A 26,409-nucleotide genomic window follows, 5' to 3' on the forward strand; every position below is an offset into this window, starting at 1 on the left:
CATGCATGGAGAGGAGAAAGGTTTTCTTCATGTTTTGAAGCTTGTGGAGCCACAGTATGTCCTACTCTGACACTACACTGCTGTTTCTGGGATTGTTTTTGTGCTCACAGAGTAGAAATCGTCTCTCACAAGATTGATTTTCCTAACCTAATAAAACGTGCGTTGTGTGCGCACGTTTTGTTCGGTTTCAGTCACCAGTCAGGATATTGTGGGTCGACAGTGTCAGGAACCGTTATTTTGGGGGTCGTGGGCTGAAAAGTTTGGGAACCCCTGATCTACAGGATAAACTGGAGACAAACACCTTTAGAACAGTGTTGGTTCTCTTTTAACAAACATGTGTTTTAATATCAGTATAATATGTACACAACAAGCATGCTGATGTGAACAAATGTAGAATATAATGAAATCATACCAGACTACAGTTTGTTATAAAACTAAATGTGAACTCCTAAAAGTGGCATCTGCCTCCCTGACCAATGGTAAGAAACCCCCGGGGGTAATTTAACCTCACAAGTCACTTTGATCAAAACAGAAATACTTTTCTATGCATAAAATTAACTATATTCTCATATTTTAATGTTGCTCTGACTTTAACTGCAACATAAATGTCAGCATGTTCAGAAAGTTTTCAGAATTTTTCTTTAAAAAGTTTGATTATTGCCAGTTAATCTAAAATTAAGGGGTCTGTAGGACAAAAGTTCCAACTTTACTTTCATTTTCATTAATATTTATATTCCTGACTTAAAACTATGTAAAATTAGCAAAAATGTTCAGCCAACAGCCAAATCCCTAAAATAAAAACTGTCTGGACCTCTTACCTCAAGGGGAACATCTTACCAGGTTTATTCTACTGTAGTTACAAAACTATGTATAAATGTGGTTTCCTCAAAGGTGAACAGTTTATGTATTTGATGATGAAGTTTTAGAAATAAAACTAAGTCATGTAATCCAGTCTATTAAAAACAGATGTAAACTTCATAAAACTCTGAAACTTGTACTGGTGTTAGCTTAATGCTAAATATGCTAATAATATGTCTGAACAATCATGAAACAGAACCAGAAATAAAGACAGAATTCAGTCTGCTCACTGAGCTGCTCATAAACTGCTGTTTCAGACCTCATGTAAACTGTGTTTCCTGACTTTCTTTGTGTCCTCATCACTGATTAATCCACGTTTTTGTCTTTCAGCTGACATTAAGATCCAGGTGAAGGAAGATGATGATGTCATTCTGGACTGTTCCTTCAACACTACAAACATTAAGAACGAGCCGTTTTCCTGGAAGAAAGATGTGAATCAAAACAATGAGAAGGATGTTTTCTTGTACTCTGGTGGAGACACAGATCCAGGTCCAGAGTTCAAAGATCGGGTTTTTCATTTTCCCGACCAGCTCCAGTTCGGTAACGCCTCCATAAAGATCACAAAAGCAAAAACATCAGACAGTGGAACCTACACGTGTTATCACGCAACCGTTCAGAAAGAAATAAAATCGACCATCAGTCTGACTGTTGGTGAGTTCTTCCATGAGACGCTGATAAAACTGTGACTTTGGCTCATTGTTGTAAAAATATGTTTAATAAAAACTCCAGTTTTAACTGTTTGCCAAGTTGATAATATCTCCCAAACAGCTCTAACATGTTTTCTTTTGCCCTTTAGATCCTGTCTTAAAACCCAGACCAGAGATAGAAGGTGAGTCCTGGTTCTGATGTTTTCATCTCTCCTGGATGTGATGACATTCATCACTGACAGTTAAACACATTCACACATCACATCTCTCACATTTGGTCCAGTTTACATCATACAGAAGGTTTGAACATTATTTTATAGAAGATGTGACCAGAAAATGTATTTAAAGTGCATCAATCACATCAGTTGTAAAAGACTTTCTTTAAATTACATCTGATGAAGTCATTCTAGTTTTTTTCAGTCATAAACAGTCCTGTAATATCTGCTACTCATATTAAAGTTTTTATGTTTAGTTTGAGAGATTTAATGTTTGTGATCATTTTAGAGACTGGAGTTTGTTAAATAGTTGTTTTTAATAATTACAGCTTTTCCAATATTAATTTTCCTCACAGTGATGTAAACATGCAGTTCTTCAATTCTTACATTTGGTGTGAAATAAATGTTTCCACAGATTAGTTGGACCACAAGTTAGAATTCATGAATCTTGATGATCAAATATCAGGATGTATGAGAGGAAGAAACACTCCACATATTCAGGACCATTGTTTTTCTTTTGAACACTTTCTGTAACTCAACATTTTTTATTGATGTTTTGCTTTTGTCTGTGTTCAGTCTGTTTATTTTAGTGGATTTAATTGTGTATAATTTAGTGTGATTCCTGTGAACTGGCTGCTGCAGTTTCCCTGTTGGTTTAACAAAGTCATCAATCTATTTATGTGAGGAAGGAAAGTTTGGTATTTTCTGCACCTTCTTCAATGTTTAAATATCTTTAAAGGAGTCAAAAATAGTGTTTACATTAAAAATCTAAATTCTTAAATAACACTGTGAGGTGCAGTAAAAGTTCTACTTTGCTTTTCTTCCCTCTTTAATGCGTTTTAATTCACATTTACAGTCAGAGCAGATGAACAAGGAACATGTGAGTGTTTCAAATGTTGTAATTGTTTCATAAATTAATGTTTATATTCTGTTTACAGGTGCCTCTCCAAAGCCACGTATTGAATCAGTTACTGTGACTAACAACCAGATACAGTTGCAGTGTGAAGTTCTGGGAGCTTTTCCAAAACCTGAAGTTGTCTGGAAGGACAGTGATGGAAAGATTCTTCCTGCTGATGAACCAAAGGTCACAGAAAGAGAAGGAAACAAATACGACACCGTCCTCAATGTTACTGTGACCAAGACTGATCGTTACACCTGTGAGGCCACACAGAAGGAAATCTACCATCAGATTAATAGTTCAATCGCTGTGACTTTGAATGGTGAGTAGTATTTTGATCTTAAAATGTGTATTTATTCATGTGTTTCTAGTTTTTAAAATGTGAATTTGTGCTCAGACTGAACGAAGAATTTGATCCAGAAGGAAACGCATGAAGATAAATTCTGAAATAAGAGAAGAAACCAACAGTTGAATGTTTTGAATCCAGAGAAGAAGTTGGTGAATAAACAGACAGAAAAACTCCATCAGTCACATTTAGTGGAAATGAGTTAAATGAAGCGTGTTCAGTCTGCAAACTGATGATGATGCAAACTGTCGGCTGAGTTTATGTGACACAGAAAAGCAGTAAAATATTTCCACGGATTCATCAGCAGCTGAAGGAGCAAAAGAACCTGATGAGGAGGAATTTAAAATCCATCAGAGACTGAACATTTCTCTAAAACTGAGCTGATAAATGAGAATAAATGTGAGAATCTGAGCAGCAGGTCAAGAAAAAATCATTTATAAAACACATTTCACACATAAAGGAGGTTAAAAGTTCTTTATACAGAGAAATAAAATGAATAAAAATAAATAAAAACACTGTAAGATTATTAAAACAGGAACAGATTAAATATAAGACCTAAAGATCATTAATTAAATAAATAAAAACACAGAAAAGTTTGAACCAGAATGTGTTGATTAATCTGTAAAAGTGACGTTAATCAAAGCAGAAGTGTTTCATATTTCATCTCCAGTTTTCCACATTTATTTCCTTAAATTTCTGTTCTTATCTGAGATCTCTGCATCATTTTCTGTGATAAAAACTCAAATATTGGTGGATAGTTTAATCCAAGTAGAACAGAGATGTGGAGTTTTAAAAGGGTTCTTTAAACATCAGGAATAAAATGTGAACAAACAAACATAAAGCAGATAAATGAGGTTAAATAAAGATGAACAGTGAGCTACAGGATGATAAAACACAAACATACATGTCACACGTTTCTGTGGACTTTATTGCTGCTCTTTTTAGTTTAATGTGCTTTTTAAAAACCTTTAGTTGTTTCTGTTTTTCATAAAGCTCCTTGTAAATAAAGTTGTCAGTGTTTAATATGTGATGATGAAACAGACGGACCTGATTGTGAGAACAAAGAAAACAACAACAGATTATATTCTACTTTAGTGTTTATTAAATATTGTTGATGTGTCGGACAACAGATTTCACCTGATTTCATTTGAAGATGTTTTTTGTAGCTCCAGAAACAAACCGCAGTAAATGTGTTCATGTTGTGACTTAAAATGAGTCCAAAATGTCTTGAAATTGTCCAACATTGTACAGTGTGATGTAAAATTAGTTTGAAATTGTAGAATATGATTTAAAAATTGGCAGAAATTTGTTGAAAATGACCTAAATTGTTCCAAAATGTCTTGAAATGATCTAATATTACACAATGTGAGGTAAAATTAGTTTGAAATTGTACAATATGACTTAAAAATTGTCAAAATTTGTCCAAAATGACTTGAAAATTATCCAAAATTAGCTGAAAATGACCTAAAATTTGTCCAAAATGACTAAAAGTGTGTCCAAAACGTCTTGAAATATTAAAAAATATCTTGAAACATTGCACAATGTGACGTAAAATTAGTTATAAATTGTATAATATGACTTAAATTGTCAAAAATGACTTGAATTTTTTTGAAAATTTCCCCAAAATGACTTGAAAATTGTTAAAAATTTGTTGAAAATCACCTAAAATTTGTCCACAATGACTAAAAATGTGTCCAAAATTGTGCAAAATGACTTAAAGTTTGTCCAACATGATCCAGTGTGACTTAAAACTTGTGTGAAATCGATCAGAGTAAATGTGTTCATGTTGTGATGGGATTTAGAAATCCTGTTTGATGATCAGTTACTAAACTTTAGGGCTGGTCTGAAGAGAAAAACCTCAAATCAAACGGGTGGTTCCAGATAGAGCAGTTGGCGTCTGAATAAATAAACAAGTAAATATAGAATTAGATTGACTTTAGGTAATAATAATGTATGAGTCAGTCCTCAGTGTGGAGCAGATCCTGGTTCTGGTTGTGGAGGAATCTGAGCTGTTTGAAGGCTGGTCCAGTGCAGAGGATGGAGCTAAAAGCTGCTGTCAGCTTCCATCTGCTGTCCATCTCCTCTATCAGCGTCTCCTTCATCTCTGCCATGGCAGGACTGTCCTCCTCCTCAGGGGACAGGTGGTGTTTCTTCAGGTCAGAGATGATCCAGATTGTCCTCCTGAGAACAGTGGTGTGGGTGTTCTTAGAGGCTCCAGAGCTCGTGTTTCCTCCTGAGCTTCCTCTGGTCTGCTGTCAGGTCCTGTTGGAGTCTTTGCTCTTTCTTTGAAGTGTCCAACAAGATGAGGAGCAGCAGCAGCTGAGCGTGGTATGGGCTCCTGTTTTAAAGCTGTATCTGTGCACAGCTGTAACGTAGCAGAGCCCTCGTACCCGGAGCCGTTTTTCTGCTTCTCTGGCCGGCGTCTCGGTGCTCAGCTTCATGTTGCTGGCGTGAACAACGGAGACTCTTTTTAAATGTGGAATATTAAACGCCTCCGCTGCTTCTCCTGTTTAACCCTCGTGTCGTCCTGTGGGTCAGATTGACCCGTTTTAAAGTTTGAAAATGTGGAAAAAGAAAAAAAATCACAGTGAAACTTCTGATGTCCACATTTTCAACGTTTTGGGGGAATTTTTGAGCATTTTTTGGTGAAATGTTGAAAATGTTTCTTAAGAACATTCACATAAAAATCAACCAAAATCCAGCGAAATTCGCTGGATTTTGGTTGATTTTTATGTGAATGTTCTTAAAGAAAATATCAGAAGTTTTACTGATATAAATGTAATCACTTTAGATATTTTTAAGATTTTTTTTTTAAAGATTTTTACTCATTTTTTAATAAAAGGTAAACACTTCGCACATCTATCAAAAAACAGGTGCGAAGAGGGAAAAACAGACCATGAGGATTGCAAAAAGAGGCCCCCGCACACTGTCCAACTTGCAATATATCCTTTATTGTAGTAGTGACGTTTCGGTACTAGACCTTCATCAGACAAACATTTTAAGTCCATGAGAAGCCATCTTAAATAGGGAGTGGTTGTTCCTCCACAGCCAATCCCATTCACACATGCACATGAAAGTCATTAGCCCTAATTTAATACAAAACACAGAACAATTAATAACAAACAAGCATAGTGACTGGCTAAGCCCAACTCCCAAAAGGAACATGAAATACTGTTAAAAGAATTTTATAATATCCATCAGAGGCTCAGAAATGTATATATATACAAAGATGAACACAATCAACAGGTCATATGATTAGATAAACCTCATGATATATGTGCATATTTCATATGTATCCAGAAGTAGTTCAAACTAGACAGGATCTTCCACTCAAATAGGACATTAAAATTCATGCTTCAGCACAAGGTCACAGAAACATATTTAAAAGCAGTTCATCATTTAAGCCCTTTGGGGTCAATGTTTGGAGGGTATAGATCCAGTAAGCCTCACGCTGTTTTAGTAGCTTGTCGTGGTCACCTCCCCTAAGTGGCGGGTCTACCTGTTCAATGCCACAGAAACGTAAAGAGGAAATGTCATGATGAGCATCATTAAAATGTACGGCCACGGGATAATCCCGATCGTTCCTACGTACAGAACTTTTATGTTCACTTATCCTATGTTTAAGTTTTCTTGTGGTTTTTCCCACATAGGCCAGACCACAAGGACAGCGTATCAGGTAAATCACATGTGTAGATGCACAGGTGATAACACTGTTGATGGAATATAATTTACCTGTGTGAGGATGCGAAAAATAACTAGTTTTTCTAGTATTATTACATTGCGCACAACTGCCACAGCGGTAGTTTCCATTTGGGAGAGGGTGCAAGCGTGTCTGTATAACTTGACTGGATTTCATGTTATCATTAAAATTGGCACGAACCATGTGATCCCTTATATTTCTCCCTCTTTTATTTACGAACAGAGGAGGATCTTTGAACAAGGAGGCAAGTTCTGGATCGGACTGAATAATATGCCAGTGTTTATGGAAGACAGACCTAACAGCAGCAGAGTAGGCAGAATACTGAGTTATACACTTAACAGAAAATTTCTTTTGTTTTTTAACTCCCTTTTTTAACAACTCAGAACGTGTCTTTTTAAGAGCCAATTCATATGCTTGATCAATCCACAATGATGGGTACCCCCGCTCCACAAATCTCTTCTTCATATCCACTGCCTTTTCAATAAAGTCCTCCACAGAATAACAAATTCGTCTCAATCTGAGAAACTGACTGATGGGAAGACCCTTTTTAAGGAAGTGGGATGACAACTGGTGGCCAACAGTAAAGTATTTTTATCTGTGTCCTTGCGATAGATAGTTGTTATGAGAGAGCCACTGTTCTTAATGACCCACATGTCTAGGAAACTGACTCTTTCATCACTGTAGTTTGATGTAAATTGTAATTTACTATCATAACTGTTCAACACAGTAATAAAATCTGCCAGTTGACATGTGGGTCATTAAGAACAGTGGCTCTCTCATAACAACTATCTATCGCAAGGACACAGATAAAAATACTTTACTGTTGGCCACCAGTTGTCATCCCACTTCCTTAAAAAAGGGTCTTCCCATCAGTCAGTTTCTCAGATTGAGACGAATTTGTTATTCTGTGGAGGACTTTATTGAAAAGGCAGTGGATATGAAGAAGAGATTTGTGGAGCGGGGGTACCCATCATTGTGGATTGATCAAGCATATGAATTGGCTCTTAAAAAGACACGTTCTGAGTTGTTAAAAAAGGGAGTTAAAAAACAAAAGAAATTTTCTGTTAAGTGTATAACTCAGTATTCTGCCTACTCTGCTACGATTAGGTCTGTCTTCCATAAACACTGGCATATTATTCAGTCCAATCCAGAACTTGCCTCCTTGTTCAAAGATCCTCCTCTGTTCGTAAATAAAAGAGGGAGAAATATAAGGGATCACATGGTTCGTGCCAATTTTAATGATAACATGAAATCCAGTCAAGTTATACAGACACGCTTGCACCCTCTCCCAAATGGAAACTACCGCTGTGGCAATTGTGCGCAATGTAATAATACTAGAAAAACTAGTTATTTTTCGCATCCTCACACAGGTAAATTATATTCCATCAACAGTGTTATCACCTGTGCATCTACACATGTGATTTACCCGATACGCTATCCTTGTGGTCTGGCCTATGTGGGAAAAACCACAAGAAAACTTAAACATAGGATAAGTGAACATAAAAGTTCTGTACGTAGGAACGATCGGGATTATCCCGTGGCCGTACATTTTAATGATGCTCATCATGACATTTCCTCTTTACGTTTCTGTGGCATTGAACAGGTAGACCCGCCACTTAGGGGAGGTGACCACGACAAGCTACTAAAACAGCGTGAGGCTTACTGGATCTATACCCTCCAAACATTGACCCCAAAGGGCTTAAATGATGAACTGCTTTTAAATATGTTTCTGTGACCTTGTGCTGAAGCATGAATTTTAATGTCCTATTTGAGTGGAAGATCCTGTCTAGTTTGAACTACTTCTGGATACATATGAAATATGCACATATATCATGAGGTTTATCTAATCATATGACCTGTTGATTGTGTTCATCTTTGTATATATATACATTTCTGAGCCTCTGAAGGATATTATAAAATTCTTTTAACAGTATTTCATGTTCCTTTTGGGAGTTGGGCTTAGCCAGTCACTATGCTTGTTTGTTATTAATTGTTCTGTGTTTTGTATTAAATTAGGGCTAATGACTTTCATGTGCATGTGTGAATGGGATTGGCTGTAGAGGAATAACCACTCCCTATTTAAGATGGCTTCTCATGGACTTAAAATGTTTGTCTGATGAAGGTCTAGTACCGAAACGTCACTACTACAATAAAGGATATATTGCAAGTTGGACAGTGTGCGGGGGCCTCTTTTTGCAATCCTCATACTCATTTTTTAAAAAATATTTACAATAGCACTGGACCCGAATATTCAGTTATGACGGTGGTATCCAAATATTAATTTTGAGATTTGGATATCCAGATACTCTCCTCCCCCCATCGGATGTTACGGAGCAGACCGAATATTCGAATTTTCGTCATTAATCAGGGCCGAATATCCAGAGCCCAGAAACAGCTACTTGGGCCAGCCCTAATTTACAACAATTTTTTATCCAAATTTGACAGATTTTATATAAAACTTTGAAGGAATTATTGGGATTTTCTTCCTGAAGGTTTTGCAAATTTTCTGAAATTTTGTGGAATTTTTTTGCTAAATTTTTGGATTTTTTTTCAGACGAGGAAATAATATTTTTTGGTAAATGAAGACAACAGGAGGGATAAGGCAGGTTCATTTCATGTTCAGGACAATTCAAAGTGCTTTACATGAAACATTAAGAGCATCACAGTGAGGTGCAGAGAGTTAAACGATGCCGTGTAGATTTCTTGCATAGACGGTGAGAAAATAAATGTTTTAAGCTGGATTTAAAGTGTCTACATTTGGTGGAAGTTGAATCTCCACTGGCAGTTTGTTCCACTACATGCTGCTTCTCCATGTTTAGTCTGGACTCTGGTCTGGACTAGCTGACCTGAGTCTTGGATCTAAGAGTCCTGCTGGGTTTATATTCTCTGAACACATCACAGATGTATTCTGGACCTAAACCCTTCTGGGATCTGTTAAACCCGGTACGACTCGCCTCCGTTTTTTTTTTATCTTCCGGCACCAAGTCTTGGAGTTCCCACTCATGAGTTGTTGAAGAAATGTGACTGTTGGTCCTTGGAAGTTTGCTGTAGTGATGTGTTTTATTGGTGTTTCTGGTAATACGGTGGATTTCCCCACACAGAGTTTGGGTCTGCAGAGGGAAGTGGACCCGGAGCGTTTTCAGGGTTCACATTTTGTAGGAATGTCAGAGGATGGATCAAAGGGTAGGGAGGGTCTGTATGGAATTACCAAGGTGGATGGAGGTTAATTTCTGTCTGGTTACTGATCAGAGACTGAGGGAAAGACAACAGAACAGAAGGGGAACTGAATCAAGGAGTGTGGTAAACAAAAAGAGGGGATCTGGAGACAGTAGCACATCATAAAAGATAGAAGAATTGTGGATAACGGTGGGAAATGGAGTGAGGGTAAGTATGTGTAGCTGAGCTCTGGTATTTTCTCCATCAGTTATCAAGTGACAGCCATGTCCTCCTCCATCCTCACTGATGTCCAGATGTGTGCCGTAAAACTCAGTGGAGTTTTCTAGAAGAGTTTGGACATTTTCCTCAATGCTGCTGCGTTTGGGGACCGTGTCCTCCAGAGTTTAGTTAAATTTCTGAAGCCATCACCTTCTACCACACTAAAGGCTCTCATGTCCATGGAAATGAAATCCACCATGGGATCCGTTGTCTCTCTTTCTTTTCTCCGTTGCTGGTTTTTGTAAATGAAGGTCTGCTGGGTGTATTTGGGGGTGGAAGATGTTGATGTCTGCGATGCCTGGAGATGCTCCAATGGACAAATTCTACTGTTAGACTCAGCAACCAGTGGTTTCCCTACGTTGATCCTAAAGTTAATTTAAATATTGGGCCGGTTTAAAAGCGAGTGAACTTTCTTTTATCATGAGTAACAGTTTCTGTCTGAGCTTCTTCATGGAGACAGTCGACTACACAAGTCATTGGTGACGCTAACTCCAGCTTTCTACGATAAAAAGCAGCATTCAGGAGACTTTTCCTGCTTGTTGTTCCTCCATGGTAGGACAGTTTGAAACAGCAGATTTTATACACTGCCTTTGTCTTTTCTTCATTTAATTTGAAGTATTCCAGTTCTTTTTTTGAACTCAGCTCTTTTTTTGTGTTTTTCTTCCTTCTTCCATTTGTAATCCACATAAAGAAGCAGTGAACAGAAAACATCCCATAATCACAGCAAATGTCTGATCCTGACATGTTCCTTACAACTTCTTATTTATGTTCACAGGTGCAGTTTCAAAACCGTATATCAGTATAGTTGAAGAAACAAAAGGTGGAGTTTTGCTTCAGTGTGAAGTTTTTGGAGCTTCTCCAGAACTCAAAGTATCCTGGAAGAACAAAGCTGGACACGATGTTCCTTCTAAAGAACCACAGAAGACAGAAAACTCCATTATTCTCCAAACTACTGTGACAAAGACCGACTACTATCGCTGTGTGACCACAGAGGGGAAGAAGGACGATGAACTTTATTCTGAGTTCCTTGTGCCGGTTCCTGGTGAGATTCTTCCTCTTTCTATTTTCCGTTCATATAATTCATATTTTTCATGTTTTCTTACCTTTAAAGATGTTTCCATGTGTTCAGACTGAACCCAAACATCTGTACAAACTGAAGAGTCAAACTAAAACTTCATGAATCTGCAGAGATAAAACGAGGGTAAAGACACACAAAGGAACAACATGCACACAATAAATGATCAAACTTCTCAGTCAAATCCAGCCATAGATTTTTAAAAGAACTGCTGCAACTTAATCCTGAGAAGAGGCTTAAAAACACCACATGAAGAAATAAAATCATCACAATCTGTGACGTTTTTGAGCCACAAGTGAAAAGAAAAAAATTAAACTGTGTCTCTAAAATCTACTGAAGATATTTGCTGTAAATAGAAACAGAAGAAGACAAAGAGCTGAATGAATATAAATCCTAAAGTGTAACTGCAGCGTTAAAGAAGCCGAGTCACACCAGAAACATGGAAACACTCACAGATCACATTAAGAAGAGTTTTGAGTGTTTTATTGTGAATGAATCTGCAGCTAAAACTGTGAGTAAATCTAATAATATAATCAGAGGAATTGGTAATAATCTGATATGTTTGCAGAATAAGATGAAGTTGTGATCAGAGCTTTTCATAGAAGACAAACATGTTGGTGCAAATGTAGCTTCAACTCTTGATGGATGCAGCAGGATGTTGGTTGTAAAGAAACACAAGTGAGCTGAAATCCAAGTGGAGGTTGAGACTTGGAGAGAAAATGGAAGTGAAAGCAGCAGTGGAGGTGATGAGAGAAGAAAGTGTGTCTGAGGCTGAAAGCAGAAGAGAGAGTGAAGCAGCTGAAAGTGATGATGAGCGCTGCCTCCTCTACCTCTGATGAATCCACTAAATGTTGATCCATCTCAGCCTCATGTGTCTCTTTGGATCAGCTTCACTTTGTGTTCTGTTGGAGAGATTGAGGGAAAGCAGGAGTGGAAGAAAACAGAGATTGTCATGAGCTCCCTGCAGCTTTCCACAGAGTTTAACAGGACACATTAGTCATTTCTAATTTGCCTGAAATTGACAAAATATTGTACAAAAGGAGTTTAAAATTGTTCTAACATGACAGTATTTTTCCAAAATGGATGAAAAAACAACATAAAAAATCACAAACAAACCTGTTCATGACCTAAAATTGTTCATTAAATCTCAGTAACTCAACTAATGTGTCCAAAACTCTAAATATAAAATCAGTCAAACACTAAAAATAGACCTGTGCATGACTCAGATTGTTCCAAATGTGTTAAAATGACTTGAAACGTGTCCAAAATGAGTTAAAAATTATCCAAAATCAAACAAACCCGCCCAAAATGACTCACAACCGATCAAACATGAGTAAAGATTTGCTTAAATTGACATGACGACTCCAAAACTGTCCATGATGACTCAGAGCTTTTCCAAAATCAGTTTAAAATTCTCCAAAATAATTTGAAAGTGTCAATATTTATCCAAAGTAGAGTCAACAGAACGTCATGTTTCAAATCCATCTATTGTCTTTACATAACTTCATCCTCATCAGTCACAGAAGGAATCGTTAATCCTGATGAGGGTCGACCTTCTCAGGAAGGCCGGGTCTTGAACCGACAATCTTCCAGCTGTAAGGTGACAGTGGTGACCACAGAACCACTGTGAAGCTCCATCCTTTAAATCATTTAATAACTTCCTGTTCGTCTCCTCGACTTTTCCTGCTCTGATACAGTTTAGTCTGAAAGGTTCAACAGAGACAGCAGCAGATTTTCAAAATCAAACTAAACCCAAATCCTCTGAGTGTTTTCTGCTCAAACTAAGTTAAAGTAAATAAAGTTCCATCATCAGAACCAAAGCCTCAGTTAGTGTCAGTGAGTCTGGAGAGTCCTGATGCTGCTTTAATCTGCAGACCACAACTTTACATGGTTTCAATGTGAACGTCCTCAATAATGTTCTGGAGACGTTTGCTGTTGTTACATGAAACTCATTTCAAGTTTTTCTGATTTGTTTCAGATGGTTCATGGACAAAGTTGCTGATTGGAATTGTGATTGGAGTTGTTCTTACAGTTGCTGTTGGAGTCATTGCATGGCGTTGCTGCAAAATGCGAGCTGGAGGTGAGTTTAACTAATCTTTCATCAGATAATCCATAACGTTCAGACAACAGTCCTGTCAGTGTTTCCATCTAAAACAAACTTTCTGAAATGAGCATTCAATGGCAAGTTTATACCTGCATCCTACATCCGGTTCGTCAGACGACTGATTTTATAATGTTGTCTGACAAACTCACCAAAACTGGAGATATTTCCACATAAAATGATCATAAGAGACAATGTTGAACGATAGAAAGTCCTGCTCTGACACATTCATCCATCAGTCAATCACACACAGACAGAGTCTTCTTCCTGAAGGGGGCGGGGCCAGCAGCAGCTCAGCCACATTTAGAACAGAACTGAAACCAGGAGCTATAAAGTCATGGAGAAATCAACCAACTTTATGTTGTTTGGAACTGAAACACTGAGAGACTCAAAAATTAGCTGAAAAAAGTGTAAAAATATGGAACCTTCAAGATGTTGATATTCTCGGAATACTGAAGTTTGCCGCCTGAGCTCTAATGTTTTTTTCACTTGTCTTCATTTTTCCTGCAGAGAGACTTCGCGCTATCTTCTCATGGAAGGCTAAGCAACCTGTCATGCGTAAGAGATTCTAAATATAACTCATTAAAAAAAACTTGATTTTTTTTTTTTTTTTATTTGAGAGGAAATTTTCTTTTTACCTATCCCAGCCTGTTGGGAAGCAGAGAGCAGGTTTGGCCACATGAAGGCAGCCCTGGAGCTGACAGGGTTAAGGCCACTGTAGCCCCTAAATAATTCAACACAAAAATCAACGGCTGTGCTGAGAATGTAGTATGTGAAATGATCCTCAGAGAGAAAGTTGAAAGACAGAGAGTCCTGCACAGACATATTCCTTCATCAGTCAATCACAGACAGAGAATCTTCTTCCTGAAGGGGGCGGGGCCAGCAGCAGCTCAGATACATTTAGAACAGAACTGAAACCAGGAGTTATAAAGTCATGGAGAAATTAACCATCTTCATGTTGTTTGGAACTGAAACACTGAGAGATTCATTATAGATTTTCATTAAAAAAGTGGAAACATATGGAATCTTTAGGATGCTGGTATCTTCAGAATATTGAAGTTTACTCATTGAACTTTTATGTTTCTTCACTTGTTCCTTCATTTCACCAGCAGGGGGATGTGACTGCAGGGATTCATCCCTTCATCCATCACATGACCGAGGTAAGCGTTTTTAACTATAACTCATTTTTTAAACTTTATTGATTTTTTTTTTTTTTTTTTGAGAGGAATTTTTCTTTGTACGTATCCCAGCCTGTTGGGAAGCAGAGAGCAGGGTTGGACACATGAAGGCAGCCCTGGAGCTGACAGGGTTAAGGCCACCACCTCCTCTAAATAATTCAATTCAAAAATCAATGGCTGTGCTGAGAATTCAGAGATATTTTCATGTGAAATGATCCTCAGAGAAAGTTGGAAGATAGAAAGTCCTGCTCTGTCACATTCATTCATCGGGCAATCACAGACAGAGAGAGTCTTCTTCCTGCAGGGGGCGGGGCCAGCAGCAGCTCAGATACATTTAGAACAGAACTGAAACCAGGAGTTATAAAGTCATGGAGAAATCAACCAACTTTATGTTGTTTGGAGCTGAAACACTGAGAGACTCATTATAGACGTTCATTAATCTCATTTAAAAAAGTGGAACAATATGGAATCTTCAAGATGTTGGTATCCTCAGAGTATTGAAGTTTGCTCATTGAATACTGAAGTTTGCTCATTGAACTTTAATGATTCTTCACTTTTTCCTTCATTTCTCCTGCAGAGAGACGTGACAGTGGAGATTCATCCTCTGATTCATCACATGACTTAGGTAAATGTTTCTAAATGTAACTCAATTAAGAAACTTTGTTTTTGCAAGAGGAAATTCTTGTTTTACATATTCCAGCTTGTCAGGAAGCAGACACATGAAGGCAGCCCTGGAGCTGACAGGGTTAAGGACTGCTGCTCCAAGATAATTCAATACAAAAATCAATGGCTGTGCTGAGAATTTAGAGATATTTCCGTGTGAAATGATCCTCAGAGAGAAAATTGAAATACAAAAAGTCCTGCTCTGACACATTCATTCATCAGTCAATCACACACAGAGTCTTCTTCCTGAAGGGGGCGGGGCCAGCAGCAGCTCAGATACACTTAGAACAGGACTGAAACCAGGAGTTATAAAGTCATGGAGAAATCAACCAACTTTATGTTGTTTGGAGCTGAAACACTGAGAGATTCATTATAGACTTTCATTCATGTCATTAACAAAGTGGAACAATATGGAATCTTTAAGATGCTTGTATCCTCGGAATACGGAAGTTTGCACATTGAACTTTAATGTTTCTTCACTTTTTCCTTCATTTCTCCAGCAGAGAGACGTGACAGTGGCGTTTCATCCCATCTTTCATCATATTAGCCAGGTAAGAGTTTTTCCAATATAACTCAGTTTAGAAACTTTATTGATTTTGTGAAAGGAAATTCTTATTTTACATATCCCAGCTTGTCAGGAAGCAGACACATGAAGGCAGCCCTGGAGCTGACAGGGTTATGAGCACTGTAGCCCCTAAATAATTCAATATAAAAATCGACTGTGCTGAGAATGTACTATGTGAAATGATCCTCAGAGAGAAAGTTGAAAGACAGAGTCCTGCACAGACATATTCCTTCATCACTCAATCACAGACAGAGTCTTCTTCCTGAAGGGGGCGGGGCCCAGAGTTAGATGTAATTTACTCAAGTGTTCCAAATTCTAGAAACACTTTGATAAATAAATAGGCTAACTGATGTAAACAGGAGGAGAGAATTGGAGGAGCACATGTCTCTACATGAGGCTGGTTACCTTGTTACACCTTTGTGGGTTTAGATGGAAGAAACACACAAACTTCTGTTGCTGGTTTGAATATGAATGTCTGAATTTTGCTAAATTGCTGCATTTCAAATTCAATACTTTTTAAACCGCTGCTGGACTTCTGTCTGTTCTGTTACAATTTTGATGTTGGTGAATTTGAAGAACCCAGTACAGTGACAATTTGATCTAAATCTGTCAATACTGTGTCAATATATCGATACTATACTTAACTCATTTCATCATCATCATCAAAAAATCTGCATGTTAATACAGTGGCAGAAGAACACCACATGCATTTGGTAAATATTGCATTAAGAATCACTCTTAGGTCTTCAGGTGTAATTTCTTTGAGTACAATCACAGCCATGATACTAAACAAATCCTACAAAAGCCATTAGAAACTTAAAATTGATAGGTTCCATAAAAATAGAGAATAAATTTTGAATATTGGGTAATTTTGGCACCAGTAATCCACTAATGAAGGTCGTGCTTTTTATTAAAAGACACAATTTTTGTTTCCGTGCTTCATGTCTATATAAAGCCATGTGTCACATGTTTGTGTACCACAGGATTACTACGGCAGCACAGAGAAGCAGACGACAGGAATCAGTGTTACAGTCCAGTGCTGCTGCAGTTATTTCATGTACTGATTAGAAAGATTTTACAAAACGTGTTTTCAACTCTCACCATGATCTGTGCTGAAGACCTTCACTGTGTTCAGGCCAAAACACTCGGACTGCTTCTCAAATTCCCTCATCTCTTCAGCACTTATGTTGATTCTCCTGCCTGTTAAAGAGGTGACACAGTGGAGATAAGAGCCTCCTGATGGAATATCTGCAACATTTATCAGTTTAAAGTCATCATTGTACACATGAAATAGTTTTACTACTCACAATAAAAGCCTGTTAGAGAAAGGAAAGCAGTAACATTCCATCTCAAATCATCCAATATTTAGATAAATTTCTGCTCAACCATCGAATATAAAACAGAATTATTTATCTCCACGTTAAACTCTGTCCTGTTGTGACTGAGCTGTTGGCTAATATATTAGTTTTTGCCATAAATGCTTAATCATTTATGAGAACTCATATATTTAGGAATTATTAGATCTACTGGATTCTAGCTCAATAACATGATGAGAAATAACTGAAAATTCCAGGCTTTTATCTTTGTTGTTTTCTGAGATGCTGTTGTTAAAACGTAGCCTTAAATTTCAATGTAAAAAAAAAGTGCTTTCCTTTTTTAATCTTGGGACATATTTGATATATCAATGTCAGTTTTTACAGGTGCCATTTTTACAACCCGTAGTCTAGAATAAAAAGTTTCAAGACAATCAGAGTCGGTTGACCTTCATGATATGAAATGAAATGACCTCATTAATCTTATTTTATACTGGTGCTATAGCTCCTCTGGTCTGTTCCATCCTGTTGGTCCAAATTAAATTGCCTCAGCATCTATGATTTGCTGTGAATTTTGGACAGATTTTCATGGATTAATCGGACTGACTTTGTTGATCCGTTAGGCGTCCATCCACTGCCATTCACATGTTAAACATGTCACCAAGACTGCCTTTTTTCATCTACGTAATATTGCTAAAATTAGGAACATGTTGGCTCAGAGAGATGCTGAGAAGCTTGTCCATGCATTTATCACTTCTAGACTGGATTATTGTAACTCTCTATTTTCAGGATGTCCCAATAACTCCTTGAAAAGCCTCCAGCTAGTCCAAAATGCTGCAGCATGTGTACTGACAAGAACTAGCAGAAGAGATCATGTTTCTCCCATATTGGCTTCTCTTCATTGGCTCCCTGCAAAATCCAGAGTTGAATTCAAAATTCTTCTTCTCACATACAAAGCGCTTAATGACCGAGCCATTAAAAACCTGATAACCCCATACCATCCCTGCAGAACGCTTCGTTCCCCGCATTCTGGCTTATTGGAGGTTCCTAGAATTGGGAAAAAAATAGAATGGGAGGCAGAGCCTTCAGCTACCAGGCTCCTTTCTTGTGGAACCAGCTCCCACCTTCAGTTTGAGAGGTTGATAACCGCTGTCTTTTTAAGACCAGGTTTAAAACCTTTTTATTTAAGGCTTAAAATCTTGTTTTTTTTAAATCCTTTGTGTCTTCTATTTCATGTATTACTGTAATGCTCGGTGATTCTAGGGATTGTATAGGATTGGCAAAACAAGCTTCGGCTTCTGCCTATTCCTCTTTCGGTTACAGAACGTGTAAAAAATTCTTATTGTATATACAGATATATATTTATATTTTTCTGGAGGTTTTGTTTTTTTTGTTTATTTCTTTTCTTTTTTCATCTTTTTTGAGAGGAGTAGGGGATGAGGAAAGAGTAAGAGAAGAAAAGGCGGGAATGGAAAAAAAATTGTTTGCTGTAATTTTTGTAACCGAAAAATAAACCATTCATTCATAAACCATTCATTCATTCATGCTTATACTTAGGTCTTTTATTATTTTGTTTTGTTTGTTCTTAAATACTTTTTTCTTTTTAAACTGTTTATTGTATTGTTGTTTGTTGTTTTTATTATTGCATTTCCTCCTTTTATATTTATTCACTATGATAGCGATGTTTTAGTTGATTTTAACGTTTGTATTTTATGATTGTGAAGCCCTGTGAGGTGCATTCTTGTATAAACGGTGCTTTATAAATAAAGTTATTATTATTATTATTATTATTATTATTATCATCAGCAGCAACCAGTCAAAGGTTTGGATTCTAACAGCTGTCAAATAGGGCTGTTAGCTGTGGACCAAGCTGACTTCTGCACAACACAACTGATGGTCCCAACCTCACTAAGAAGGCAAGAAACTCCACTAATGAACCTTGACAGGCATACCTGTGAAGTGAAAACATTTCATGTTCTACCTCATGAAGCTCATGGGGAAAATGCCAAGAGTGTGGAAAGCAAAGGGTGGCTACTTTGAAAAATCTAAAATAAAGAACATGTTTTGACTTATTTCACTCTCTTTTTTTTGTGTGGAACAACCTGCAAAATGCAGATAGTTAAGAGACGTGTTTTAAAATATGTGTAACTAGTGAGAACTACGTTGCCCATGATTCTTTTAATGTATAATGCCCTGTATAGACTGTATATAAAGATGGACGTAGCATCTGGCTCCAAAAATGAAGCCCACCCGGAAGTGTTAAAAACTTGCAATGTCACGCCGTCCGCGAGCGTTGGCTCCAAAAAGCTTTTTCTCCATAGACACCAATTCATCACCGGAAAAAATAAAATTTGATAGACTGATGTTCTACAGCTCAGGATTTTTTTCCCGTTAGTTTTCATGGTCAAAATGAGAGATCAGGTGGCCGATCTTAAAATAAATCAATACTAAATTTTAAATAAATCGTTAAAGTTGGCGGAGCCAGGGGGCGTGGCTATTTTCAAAAATCAAAAATGGCGACCAGGAAGTAGCAAAATCCGGGCTTCATTTTGCTTGGCGTTGAAACCAACGGGTGATGTCACGGTTAGGTCACGCCTGATAATGCCCTATTTTCTCAGCCCATGTATTTTCAAGGTGTTTGAGTGATGTATATACCAACCCGGTCTCACGGGGATTCGTGAAACTGTCACGTAAGTTTTAGTTTCGGTTTCGTGCGCACCAACACGATTTCGTCATGTTTTTCGTGCCGCTCACCACGAAATGCGCACCAATGTATTTTAAACGGCGGACTTTTCGTGCCACTCAGAACGTATTTCAAAAGAATGTGTATATTATATTTTTAATGTAAAACCGTGGCGAATCCAACGCTATATTTTGCATGACATCGTTCCTAAACATAACCCTAACCATAACCATAACCATAACCTAACCATAAGCCGGTGGTACACTTACCAATTTGCATAGGAATTTCAAGAATGGCCGGCGGCCGCAAACGCAATCACACAAGCAGTATACGCCGATGGACAGCTTAGATCGTCATGAATCCGCCGGTATAAACCACTTTCAGATGTGATTACCACAGCGAAAAACATTTCGTGGTGAGCGGCACGAAAAACATGACGAAATCGTGTTGGTGCGCACGAAACCGAAACTAAAACTTACGTGACAGTTTCACGAATCCTCGTGAGATCGGGCTGTATATACACACGTGGACAAAATTGTTGGTACCCCTCAGTTAAAGAAGGAAAAACCCACAATTCTCACTGAAATCACTTGAAACTCACAAAAGTAACAATAAATAAAAATTTATTGAAAATTAAATAATCAAAAACAGCTATTACTTTTGAATTGTTGATTAACATAATTATTTAAAAAAACAAACTAATGAAACAGGCCTGGACAAAAATGATGGTACCTCTATAAAAGATTGAAAACTATTTGACCAGAGTGACATGATTAACTCAGGTGTGTCATTTAATTGACATCACAGGTGTTTCCAAACTCATAATCAGTCAGTCTGCCTATTTAAAGGGAGACAAGTAGTCACCCTGCTGTTTGGTGAAAAGGTGTGTACCACACTGAACATGGACAACAGAAAGCGAAGGAGAGAACTGTCCCAGGACATCCGAAAAAAAATTATAGACAAACATCTTAAAGGTAAAGGCTATAAGACCATCTCCAAACAGCTTGAAGTTCCTGTGACAACAGTGGCTCATATTATTCAGAAGTTCAAGACCCACGGGACAGTAGCCAACCTCCCTGGACGTGGCCGCAAGAGGAAAATTGATGACAAATTGAAGAGACGGATCGTTGGAATTGTATCCAAAGAGCCCAGAGCAACCTCCAAAGAAATTAAAGGTGAACTCCAAGGCCAAGGTACATCAGTGTCAGATCGCACCATTCGTCGTTGTTTGAGCCAAAGTGGACTTCATGGGAGACGACCAAGGAGGACACCACTGCTGAAAAAAACTCATAAAAAAGCCAGACTGGAATTTGCAAAAATGCATGTTGACAAGCCACAAAGCTTCTGGGAGAATGTCCTTTGGACAGATGAGACCAAACTGGAGCTTTTTGGTAAGGCACATCAACTCTATGTTCATAGACTCAAAAACCAAGCATACGAAGAAAAGAACACTGTCCCTACGGTGAAACATGGAGGAGGCTCAGTAATGTTTTGGGGCTGCTTTGCTGCATCTGGCACAGGGTGTCTTGAAAGTGTGCAAGGTACGATGAAATCTGAAGACTATCAAGGCATTCTGGAGAGAAATGTGCTGCCTAGTGTCAGAAAGCTCGGTCTCAGTCGCAGGTCATGGGTCTTCCAACAGGACAATGATCCAAAACACACAGCCAAAAACACCCAAGAATGGCTGAGAGAAAAGCGTTGGACTATTCTAAAGTGGCCTTCTATGAGCCCAGATCTGAATCCCATTGAACATATGTGGAAGGAGCTGAAACATGCCATTTGGAGAAGACACCCATCAAACCTGAGACAACTGGAGCTGTTTGCTCATGAGGAGTGGGCCAAAATACCTGTTGACAGCTGCAGAACGCTCATTGACAAATACAGAAATCGTTTAATTGCAGTGATTGCCTCAAAAGGTTGTGCAACAAAATATTAAGTTATGGGTACCATCATTTTTGTCCAGCCCTATTTCATTAGTTTGTTTTTTTTAAATAATTATGTTAATCAACAATTCAAAAGTGATGGCTGATTTTGATTATTTAATTTTCAATAAATTTTTATTTATTGTTACTTTTGTGAGTTTCAAGTGATTTCAGTGAGAATTGTGGGTTTTTCCTTCTTTAACTGAGGGGTACCAACAATTTTGTCCACGTGTGTATAAACCAATAGGGTTTTCGGTAAAGCTGCACTCTTAGCCAATCAGAACTGATTTTGTTAGCGAGTGGAAAAAACAGGAAGAAAAATGGCGCGACGTGCGAGCTAGTGGGAGAGAAGAGTTCACGCACGGTTGAAGAGACCAGCAGGGAAGACAAAGTTTAATGTCGAGGTGACTAAAGTTGTAGACCTAACAGATTTCTGTCTCGTGAAACTTGCAGTCTCACTCAAAGTGAAGTGCAGCTAGGCTAGCTGCTAGCCGCGTTTATTTATTTTTTACTAGATTGAAAATGTCTCGGGGTGGACTGAAACGTGGACATTTAAGCACATATTGCTATCAGGGACAGTTATAAACACAAGCCGTCACTTTCACTGAGGGAGATCGGGAAAGCTGAGGACTTGGCTGGAGGACCCTGATGCTAATTAGCCTGTTGCTACTGCTGCCATGAGGGACCCTGCCCAGAACTTATGTGGACACATGGAGGACACCTGTTGCATCTGGCCTGCTGCTGCTTCATCTTCACTGTCAGCTCTTCAGACCTGCTATGCATCCTGGATTCGTGAGTAAGAGGAGCCTTTTTCTCTGAAGTGCAAACAGAGTTGTTTTTCCTATTAATGTATCATCGGCAAGCAGAACGATTTTCATTTCATTTTATCATTTATTTCATTCACCGAAAACAAAAACATGTACAACAAAAATATTTGAATGAAAGGGTGGCAGATAGAAGTAAAAAAACTTATAAAGTCTGTCCCTATCAACATAAAATCATCAAGTCATTGTCAAGCTACGCTGTTCTACACAGACATTTTTCAGTGGCTCCTTACTTTGTACCATCAGAGCTGTAATGGGACGTGTTAATTCTATTTCCTGCACCAAAAATCACAACAGTATGAAACAGTGCAAATGTTGTGTTACTCTCATTTTATTTTACTCCTGAATAAAAACATCATAAGTTAGTGTTTGTTTCATATTTGTATCTACAGACGACACACGTTTTAAGAAAATATAAATTGCGAGGATACAGACAGGTACAGAAATGTGAAACAGATGAAATACTTCAGGGATCCAGCTGGACCCCAAGTGTACAGATTAATAGGCTTTGTCACGTGAACTGATGATGGTAAAGTGATTAGACAGCTGTTCAACATGAAACCTTATCTGACTTCTGGATGTCCCTTTTGCTCCAGTTTGGAAAATATGTTTACAGAGCAGCGTGTTTGACAAGCAAACACCAAAGCTTACTGGAACAACATGTGGTTCAGTGTCGTCTGCACTGTAGTCAGAGTCAGGGAAGGCTGGTAACTGGTCTGAACTCAACATAAGATAGACCTGAGAGACGAAGAAGCACCAGAGCTCACACTGAACCACGATGAAGACTTTGTGTGTTTCTGCTGCTGTTGTGCTGAGTCTCATCTCAGTGTGTCAGGCTGCATCACTGGCCTGTCAGAAGCTGGTGAATCCAGGAGACAAAGACCCAGAAGTAAGTCTGTTTTCATCACATTTTTAAACTGCTTTATCAGACATTGTTCTGAGATTTGCTGGTGGAAAGTAAATGACTGAAATAAAAATGAATAAAAATGCATCTTTTCTGTCAGATTTCTGGAACATGGCACTACATCGCTTTTTCCACCGGCCACTGTTTGAATTCAACGTTATTTAATGAGCTTTTCTGGCCAAACGCTGCTCTGGACATTACAGCTAAGGACACACCAAACATCTACGATGGGAATGTTAAGGTTAAAGTGTAAGAAATGCTTTTATTTGGTCTTTTGATCCTGTTATGGATAGTTGTTATTTCAGGTGTCAGATCTTAAACTAATCCCCCACAGGTTTGGAAAGTGCATCAACGAGTCGATGTCGTTTCACTACGCAAACCACAGCATCTTTCATATCGACAGGAACAGTAAGAGCTTTGTTTGGCATACTTCTGATCATTTCCATACATCCTACTGACTCTCTGAATTTAATTTTATTTATCACATTCTGTCCAACAGATGCTTCAGCTGGTGAAGGAACTGTTCTGCTGCAGACTGGTTGTCCTGACTGCCTCGTTGTAAAAGGGGGGACGTTGTAACTACTCTTACACTCTTCAGTAAGGACAGAATCAGGAAATACGTAACAGCATTTTAAATAGGGATGACAGAGTAGAATGAGATGACACACCAAGTCCCTGAGAGATTCATTTCCTGCTTTCATATCATTCATAATTTAAAAAAAAAAAAATCTGTTTTGAGTTAACTAGAACCTATAATGTAAAAATTTTAAATGACAAATTTGAGATCCATTATATAAATACAGATATGAGTGCAGTGTTTAAAGAAGTCTAGTTTTTCTCAGAATGTCATCACATGGTTTGTGTCTCAGATGTGTCACCTCTTCACCAGGTAGGAGAAAGAGCGTAGATGCTGCTGAACTGAAGGAGTTTGAGGCACAAGCCCAGTGTCTGGGCTGGTCCAAACCGCAGGTCTTAAACACAGATCACGGTGAGATTCTTACCAGTTTTTTAAAGAATTTAAAAAAAAACTCTGAAACATACAAACATATTGAATATGTATCACTGTCGTCAGTACAGACAAACTGCTGATCCTCTTTTTTAAAAACATTGTTCGTTTTGTACTCCAACGGTGCCATGACTTTACTATTACATTTCTGAAATACTTTATATAAATTGTCTTCCATGCTCCTTGTATTGTCAATATTTTAACTCTGCTTCATCTTTTTCTGATTTCCACGCACAGATTATGAAAACTGCCCATCTCTTGATCACGATGACTTTGAGGCAGCGGCAGCCGCCTTTAAATTTCTTTTATGTATGGGAGGGTGAAAAACATGCAGTACGGACTAACAGAGTGCATCAAAGACAGTCTTCTTGCCTGCCTTCCTACTTCCATTTTTCATACGTAAACAGCCATTGTTTGATGAGCATTGATGTAAGACATGAATGTCACTTTTCATCTCTTGACTGGAATTCAAATAAAGACAGGTTTACTATTCCACTTCCTTCAGCAGTTCATGTGTCAATCACAGCAACAAAATGTTGTGTGTGCATCTGTGTGTGTCTGGATTAATCTTTAAACAAGTCTGCAGCAGAGGTAGTGGTTCTGTGAGGCTGTACTTTGACACTGTACTTTGGAGGAATGACAACAAAATGGTTTCTCCCTTCCTCGTGGATGAAACTACCAAAGATATCACTGGGTAACAAAAAATTTTTTGGAAAAATTGTCTCGAGTTTTTTAACTGATTTAGGGGAAAATGACATCCGTTTTACTCTATCAGGTCAGGTTTTGAAGCTATTCAAATGACCCAAGTATGCTGATCATAGAGAATTTTTTCCAGCACGTACTTCACAGCATCATATTTCTCCTTCAGTGTAGTTGAGTGAGCAAGAGGCACAGATGCAAATTTGTTACCATTGTGCAGCAGAACACATTTGAGGGATCGCTTACTGCTATCAATGAACAGTCTCCAATCTGTGGGGTCGTACTTTGGCACCCCTAGCTTGTGCAGGAGACCCGCAATGTCTGAACAATGCACCAAATCATTCTCCTCAGAGAAAAAACAGAGGTATTCCTGGTGTCTGTTTCTGTAAAATGTTATGCGAGTACTGTCTGCAAGAAGGTTCTTTTCCTTCAGTCGGGAACCCAAAAGCTCAGCAGAGGACTTGGACAAGCTTAGATCACGAACTAGATCATTTAGCTCTATTTGTGTGAAAGTATGTGGAGCATCATCATCAAGAAACACCTGATCCTCTTGATCGTCATGGTCACTAGAGGAATCTCCCTCACTAATATCTGGAAGCTCTCCAAAGACAGGTACTGGGATGTCATCACAGTGAGCTACAGGATGACGTGCTGATTGAAGATCAGGATATGTAAGGCTGCCCCTGTTCTTTCTGTTAATCCCAGTTACATCTACAGCACAGAAGTAGCAGTCAGTGACATGGTTTGCTGGTTCCCTCCAAACCATGGGAACTCCAAACTTTAGACAACTCTTCTTGCCCTTTGTCCATTGATGCAGATACTCAGTACATGCTTTGCACACCATATGTGGGGCCCAGGCTTTATCCTGGTCACCAAGCTTTATACCAAAATAGGCATTATAGGCACGCTTTATGAAGCTTAGGTGCCAATGTGTATTCACCACAGATGTAGCAGAATACATCAGGTTGATTTTTGCAAGCTCTTCTGCAAGAAGCCATGGTATTCACCTATGTGCAAAGAATAAAAATAAGTAATTTACTGAAGATATTTCAAGAAACAAAAACTGGGTATCATCCAAAACAGCATACGATAGAGATATACACCAAAAATATAGTGATTGTAAGTTGTAGATGCGCAAACAATCAAGCAATCATACGCATATATATAAAGAAAAGGTGAAAAACAACAAATGGTCATAGTTAAAAAAGTTGACCTGATAGAGCAAAACTAATGTTATATTTGAATTCTGCACCCCAAAATTATCTTAAAACAGCTTTAAAACCTTAGACAATTTTTTGTTGTTGACCAGTGTATTCAGTTTGGAGGTTACACTGTCGCTTAGTGAGGACTGGTCAATATGGGATAGGTTCTCCATGG

At 38.2% G+C, this 26,409-nt stretch overlaps 2 protein-coding genes across 3 annotated transcripts in view; both read left to right on the forward strand.

Annotated features, from left to right (window-relative positions):
* The window catches only part of LOC127533912 (CD276 antigen-like), a 61,320-nt gene extending 42,254 nt beyond the window's left edge, over window positions 1-19,066 (forward strand). For both annotated transcript variants that reach the window (XM_051947909.1, XM_051947908.1), the window contains exons 3-12: window positions 1,189-1,509; window positions 1,655-1,687; window positions 2,659-2,940; window positions 10,875-11,141; window positions 13,153-13,254; window positions 13,786-13,833; window positions 14,385-14,435; window positions 15,031-15,078; window positions 15,617-15,667; window positions 16,665-19,066. In XM_051947909.1, the coding sequence (XP_051803869.1) occupies window positions 1,189-1,509; window positions 1,655-1,687; window positions 2,659-2,940; window positions 10,875-11,141; window positions 13,153-13,254; window positions 13,786-13,833; window positions 14,385-14,435; window positions 15,031-15,078; window positions 15,617-15,663 (1,199 nt within the window). In that variant the 3' untranslated portion in view covers window positions 15,664-15,667; window positions 16,665-19,066. The remainder of the gene's footprint in view (window positions 1-1,188; window positions 1,510-1,654; window positions 1,688-2,658; window positions 2,941-10,874; window positions 11,142-13,152; window positions 13,255-13,785; window positions 13,834-14,384; window positions 14,436-15,030; window positions 15,079-15,616; window positions 15,668-16,664) is intronic.
* Window positions 1-26,409, forward strand: part of LOC127533914 (CD276 antigen homolog) — a 244,219-nt gene that overhangs the window by 146,435 nt on the left and 71,375 nt on the right. The gene's annotated exons all lie outside the window — the stretch shown is intronic.

The sequence above is a fragment of the Acanthochromis polyacanthus genome, chromosome 5 (genome assembly GCF_021347895.1).
Source record: "Acanthochromis polyacanthus isolate Apoly-LR-REF ecotype Palm Island chromosome 5, KAUST_Apoly_ChrSc, whole genome shotgun sequence".
Classification (NCBI taxonomy): Eukaryota; Metazoa; Chordata; class Actinopteri; family Pomacentridae; genus Acanthochromis; species Acanthochromis polyacanthus.